At 43.6% G+C, this 7,500-nt stretch overlaps 1 protein-coding gene across 5 annotated transcripts in view; it reads right to left on the reverse strand.

The window, feature by feature from the left end:
* The window catches only part of rab28 (RAB28, member RAS oncogene family), a 32,727-nt gene that overhangs the window by 4,350 nt on the left and 20,877 nt on the right, over positions 1-7,500 (reverse strand). For all 5 annotated transcript variants that reach the window (XR_014031358.1, XR_014031359.1, XM_081382668.1 and 2 more), the window contains exon 5: positions 1,197-1,300. Coding sequence is in view for 3 of the 5 variants with exons in the window: in XM_081382668.1 (XP_081238794.1) it covers positions 1,197-1,300 (104 nt within the window). In the remaining 2 variants the exon portion in view is untranslated. The remainder of the gene's footprint in view (positions 1-1,196; positions 1,301-7,500) is intronic.

Here is a 7,500-nt window from a genome sequence, read left to right on the forward strand (position 1 = left end):
GTTCATCCTCTCTCCAGGAGTGTGGTTCCAGAGCCCAAGCCGTGCGTGGAGGTGATCCCGGCTATCTCTAGTCGGTACCTCTCAACCTCACGCACAATCTCAGGCTCCTTCCCCGCCAGCGAGGTGACGTTCCACATCCCTAGAGCCAGTTTCTGTGTCCAGGGATCGGGTCGTCGAGGCCCCCGCCTTCGGCTGCCGCCCGATCCTCTAAGCACCGCCCCTTACGGTCCCTCCTGTAGGTGGTGAACCCACGGGAGGGCGACCCCATGTTGCTCCTTCGGGCTGAGCCTGGCCGGACCCCATGGGGGTACTCTCATACGAGCCCCAATCCCGGGCCTGGCTCCAGGGTGGGGCCCCGGCTGCGCCACGCCGGGCGTCATCACAGCCCTTGATCTTATCTCCATCATAATGGGTTTTTGAACCGCTCTTAGTCTGACCCGTCACCTAGGACCTGTTTGCCTTGGGAGACCCTATCAAGGGCATATAGCCCCGGACAACATAGTTCCTAGGGTCATTCGGGTACTCAAACCCCTCCACCACTGTAAGGTGGCAGTTCAAGGAGGGGCAGATGCACTTTTATGGACTTCAAAATAGAAACGGCCATTCACTGCCATTATAAAGCTGGGAAGAGTCAGGACATTTTTTAATATAACTCTGATTGTATTCGTGTGAAAGAAGAATGTCATATACACCAGGATGACTTGAGGGCGAGTAAATCATGGGCTAATTTTCATTTTTGGGTGAACTATCCCTTTAAAGCAAAACCTGAGAGTCATCAGAAAAAAAACATTAGAAGTTCCAAGTCATTTAATATGACATACAAATGATTGCACACAAAAATGAAATATAAAAACATAAAAAAGGTAACTGGGACTTTTTAAATCACAAAATTCTGACATTTTCACACAATTGCGACTCGAAATTCTGACTCTTTTCTCAGAATTCTGCATGTGAATGCGTTCAGGCCAGGTGTCTAAACATCTGAGAAAACACAGAATTGCAATATGGAAATTCAAATGTGAGATAAAGTGTCACAATTACCTTTTTTTATTTTGTGGTGGAAATAAGCTTCCATACATTTCACCACAGCAGCACAGGGCAAAACATATGAGTGTGTGTGTGTGTGTGTGTGTGTGTGTGTGTGTGTGTGTGTGTGTGTGTGTGTGTGTGTGTGTGTGTGTGTGTGCGAGACTTACAGAGTCTCCCGTCTTCGCAGACACAAACTGACTGATGAGTCCGTTTTCCTGACAGAATCGCTGATGTTTCTCCATCTTTACTGTCCGCATGTGTTCCAGATCAACTACACACACACACACACACACACAAGAGAGAGAGAGATTATTACTGTGAAGCTGATTGAAGCGATCTGAGTTATATTAGATATGGTACAATCTAGTGTTAAAATGCAGTCAACAGTTTGACTAAAAGATGATCGGATGTCTGTAATTTTTACAAGCAAACGCTTATGAATCTGAAAATCTGCATCAGAACGGCTTCATTCTGTGTGTGTGTGATGTGTGTGTGTGATGTGTGTGTGACGAACGAGTGTGTGGAAAACTCCTCTACGCTCCACAGCCATGAGGGGTTTGAGCGACAGCAAACCATGAATCATAACTGTGGTGAACGATCCTAACTATGACTGTAATACACACACACACCTGTGAGATAATGAACACAATACCAGCCGTCTCAGCCCTGAGGACACACACACACACACACACACACACACACACACACACACACTCTGAGACGTGTCGTGTGTGATCTGGATTCTCTGCTGTCAGCAAGACTCTGATTTAGTGCGAACACAACAATGGCGCTCTGACACCCGTAACACACCCGTCTGTGATGTCACTGCGGGGTCACACAGAGGTCACACAGAGGTCACACAGGGGTCACAGGGGTCAGGAGATTCTACACAGCTCTTTTCACTTCTGTTACAGAAACACCTGTGAGTGTGTCTCATATTTCTCCATCTCCAACTAAACAACCACATTAAATATCATGCTCTTCCTCAGAGTTTCTGTCTCGTTCTCCAGCACAAACATCTCAACATTCTCTAATCAAGACACAGTTACTGGAGAAGAAGCAGGACTGAAGATATTGAGGCTTGTATAATAAAAAATGAATCAAAATGGGGAAAATTTCTGTTTAAAACAAGAACAAATATCTGTCTAAAACTAGGGTTATAATTTTTCTATATAAACACTCATGTTCACACACACACACACACACACACACACACACACACAGATGTGTGTCTGCATCTGTAACTAAACACTCATAATCCCACAGATCCTGTTCATGTCTGCACCGTCAGCCCAATGGCCACACACACACACACACACTCACTCACTCACTTAAACACGCAGTTCACAAACAGTTCATAATTTTTAAAAATCATCATAGCAGCATCATAACAATAGTCTGTACGACTCATGCACGATATTTCAAGTCTTTTGAAGTTTCCTGTAAATCTCTCCCAGCATTAGTAAGTAGATCAAGTGCTAAGACCTCAGTAGAACAGCATTAACACACAAACATCACAGCAGAACCTCAGCAGAACCTCAGCAGAACCACAGAAAAACCTCAGCAGAACCTCAGCAGAACCACAGCAGAACCACAGCAGAACCTCAGCAAAACCTCAGCAGAACCTCAGCAGAACCACAGCAGAACCTCAGCAGAACCACAGAAAAACCTCAGCAGAACCTCAGCAGAACCACAGCAGAACCTCAGCAGAACCTCAGCAGAACTACAGCAGAACCTCAGCAGAACTACAGCAGAACCACAGCAGAACATCAGCAGAACTACAGCAGAACCACAGAAAAACCTCAGCAGAACTACAGCAGAACCTCAGCAGAACCACAGCAGAACCTCAGCAGAACCACAGAAAAACCTCAGCAGAACTACAGCAGAACCTCAGCAGATCCTCAGCAGAACCTCAGCAGAACCTCAGCAGATCCTCAGCAGAACCACAGCAGAACCACAGCAGAACCTCAGCAGAACTACAGCAGAACCACAGCAGAACATCAGCAGAACCACAGAAAAACCTCAGCAGAACCTCAGCAGAACCACAGCAGAACCTCAGCAGAACCTCAGCAGATCCTCAGCAGAACCACAGCAGAACCTCAGCAGAACCACAGCAGAACCACAGCAGAACCTCAGCAGAACTACAGCAGAACCACAGCAGAACATCAGCAGAACTACAGCAGAACCACAGAAAAACCTCAGCAGAACTACAGCAGAACCTCAGCAGAACCACAGCAGAACCTCAGCAGAACCACAGAAAAACCACAGCAGAACCGCAGTGGAACCTCAGCAGAACACAGCGCATCGCACAGGAACACTCAACCGTGTTTCATTACTGAATTACTCAGCGAATCGGTGCAGTAAAAGATTCAATGACTCATAAACAACTGCCTCATTCCGGAACGAATCAGTTGTTTGAAGGAATCGTTTGAATAAATGACTCAATGACTCGCTCGTTTAGACGGTCACCTGCCGCCACCTACTGGTGGTTTAGTTTCGTGTTTAAAAGTATCATTCTTTCCAACATTTCTTATTTGTATTTTCTAAAAATATTTAAAACAATCTTGTAACATTATTTAATGGAGTTGTAATTTTACAGGTAACAGCGATATAGTGTCTTATTATTCTAATTACATTTATTGATCAAATGTAAGAATTTTAAATAAAAGATGAAGCATACATTTAAAACTATTTGGCGGGAAAATGCCCTTTATAAAGGTTTATATATCATAAATATGTGGATTTAAATATGTCAAAGCTAACTGAACACTGGTGAGAATATTGCTTCAGAATAAATCATATTTATAACACACAAAAAAAAAATCACATTTTTTTCAGGACAAGCTCATTTTTTTACTCTGACAAATGAATGACTGATTTACTTGTCCGAAGGATGAGCTCATGAAAAGGCTTAATGTCCAGCCCTGCATAACATCTTCAAACCACTAATGTGAGCATATTCACACACACACACACACACACACACACACACACACACACACACACACACACACACACACACATCTGTGCAGATCACGTTCAACACGCGAGATGTTCTGGCATGGCAGTGACAGGCCTCATTCATTACCAGCGCAGGTCCTGCAGAGAAATATTTAGCTAAAAGCTATTGTTACCAAATATAGCGAGTTATTTTAGCTCTCGAGTTTAACCTGGCGAACAGAGGAGTGTTATTCTGCTCTGAACCTGAACGTCACCGTGAGACACACACACACACACACACAAGATCAACATGGGGATCCAGGGGTCCGTCTGCATATCAGGGGCCGTTTCTCTCCGCTAATCTAATCTAACGCAGCGACACACACTGATCACGCGCTCGTCGCTCTATCGGGCGATCAGGTCTGCTTCTCCTCAGTGTGTGAGACGAGTGTGTGTGAGACGAGCGTGTGTGACGAGTGTGAGATAGTGTGGAGAGTGATGGAGACTCCTCCGCCTTTACACGCGCTGTGTTTACTTAAAGAGCCGCCAACCAGGAGCCCTGCGCACACTCACTGTCACACACACACACACACACACACACACACGCACGCACACACACACACATCACAGCATCAATCACTCAAACACACACTCCTCACTCAACGTCTCACACTGGAGCCGCAGCGCTGGAATCAAGAGCTCACGCGGAAAAAAAGTGATGGTCAAGATGACACGGAGAAGTGCAATTTTACCATGAAGTCACCATATGGCTTTCAGCACTGTGTGTGTGTGTGTGTGTGTGTGTGTGTGTGTGTGAGTGTGTGTGTGTGTGAGGAGGAAGCAGGATCGTAAACAGAAGCATGTGACACACTGACAGAGATCAGAGATCTTCATTAGCGGATCAGTTAAACGCTTCAGCGTCCAGCTCTCTTCCATTAGCAGGACAGCGGGCGAGCGAGAGGTCAAAGATCAACGCTCGCTCGCTAAGTGGAGTAACCACAGGAGCGTCGGTTCACGTCAACACACGCAGATCCACACAAACCCATTACAGTCACTGGACACAATCAGATGATGAACACACTCTCTTCTAAGTGTATTTATGATGGGAATGTGTGTGTGTATTACATGCACGTGTGTGTGTGTCTCTGTGTGTGTGTGTGTGTGTGTCATACAGTTTTATGGGTCCTCAAGCGCGTTGAAAGCCAACAAAAGCTCCAGTGCTGAAGAGGCCACACAAGACGCTCACACACACTATCAGACACACATTTTCCTTCTGTACTGGTAAAGACACATGTACCTGACACACACACACACACACACACACACACGCACGCATGTGTGAAGCGTAATGGCCCGTGATGTACCACACAGGTTGCAAACGGCCCGGTCTCAGAAACACCATGTGCACCAATATTTACCCAGCGATTCGAGCGGCACATGGAGAACTTTCCACACACATGCCCCTGAAAGAGATCACATGACCCCCATCCTGAGCTCTGATTGGTCCTCGGACTCCACGTCCAGGTGTGACTCGGGTCATCTCACTGCTGAATATGACAAACATCGGCACACGCACACACACACACACACACACACACAGTCTCAAAACTGTGCAGCTCATATTTCACCCCAAAATCAATATTTTGTATAAAGAACATAAAGCCTATTTTAGAACCATTGTAACATTATTTTGACAATTGCACACATTTTCTTCCTAATTTTTGTCTGTCAAAAGAAGCATTTAAAATACAGATAATTTTATAAAAAAAATTCCCAAAGTTTTCATTTTGATTATGAGGAAATAGAATTTTGTTACGATTTTGTTTAAAATATATAGAAAAAAAGAAAGAAAAAAAAATCAACATTCAGAGAGAGACACAAAATCAAAACAATTACCTGAGAACTCTGTGAGAACTGCACAAGAACTGTATGAGAACTATACGAGAACTGTATGAGAACTGTACGAGAAATGTACGAGAACTCTATGAGAACTGTACGAGAAAAGTACAAGAAAAGTACGAGAAATGTACGAGAGCTGTACGAGAAAAGTACGAGAAAAGTACGAGAAATGTATGAGAAATGTACAAGAAAAGTACGAGAAATGTATGAGACCTCTACGAGAACTCTACGAGAACTGTACGAGAACTATACGAGAACTGTACGAGAAATGTAAGAGAACTGTAACAGAATTGTACGAGAACTATGTGAGAACTGTACGAGAACTGTAAGAGAACTATACGAGGACTCAATACGAGAACTGTACGAGAATTGTACAAGAACTGGTCAAGAACTATATGAGAAGTATATGAGAATTGTACGAGAACTGTACGAGAACTATGTGAGAACTGTACAAGAACTGTACGAGAACTATGTGAGAATTGTACGAGAACTGTACGAGAACTGTACGAGAACTATGTGAGAACTGTACGAGAACTGTACGAATACTATACGAGAACTGTACGAGAACTGTACGAGAACTGTGTGAGAACTGTACAAGAATTGTACGAGAACTATTTGAGAACTGTACGAGAACTGTAAGAGAACTATACGAGGACTCAATACGAGAACTGTACGAGAATTGTACAAGAACTGTTCAAGAACTATATGAGAAGTATATGAGAATTGTACGAGAACTGTACAAGAACTATGTGAGAACTGTACGAGAACTGTACGAGAACTATGTGAGAATTGTACGAGAACTTTACGAGAACTATGTGAGAACTGTACGAGAACTGTACGAGAACTGTACAAGAATTGTACGAGAACTATTTGAGAACTGTACGAGAACTGTAAGAGAACTATACGAGGACTCAATACGAGAACTGTACGAGAATTGTACAAGAACTGTTCAAGAACTATATGAGAAGTATATGAGAATTGTACGAGAACTGTACGAGAACTATGTGAGAATTGTACGAGAACTGTGCGAGAACTATGTGAGAATTGTACGAGAACTGTACGAGAACTGAGGGAGAACTGTACGAGAACAGTACGAGAACTCTGTGAGAATTGTACGAGAACTGTACGAGAACTATGTGAGAATTGTACGAGAACTGTACGAGAACTGAGTGAGAATTGTACGAGAACTGTACGAGAACTATGTGAGAATTGTACGAGAACTGTACGAGAACTGAGTGAGAACTGTACGAGAACAGTATGAGAACTGTACAAGAACTATGAAAGAACTACGAAAACTGTACAAGAACTATGAGAACTATGTGAGAAATGTACGAGAACTATGAGAACTATGTGAGAAATGTAGAGAACTGTACGAGAACTATGAGAACTATGTGAGAACTGTACGAGAACTATGAGAACTATGTGAGAAATGTACGAGAACTGTACGAGAACTATGAGAACTATGTGAGAACTGTACAAGACCTTCACGAGAACTTCACGAGAACTGTACGAGAACTGTACGAGAACTGTACGAGAACTGTACGAGAACCACATGAGAACTGCAAGTATTGAGTTGTGCTTTAGTGGAGGGGAAACTGATCAATGAATAACGACTTCATGTGTAGTTAATGA

Source organism: Scardinius erythrophthalmus (assembly GCF_964197995.2).
Source record: "Scardinius erythrophthalmus genome assembly, chromosome: 13".
In the NCBI taxonomy this organism is placed as follows: Eukaryota; Metazoa; Chordata; class Actinopteri; order Cypriniformes; family Leuciscidae; genus Scardinius; species Scardinius erythrophthalmus.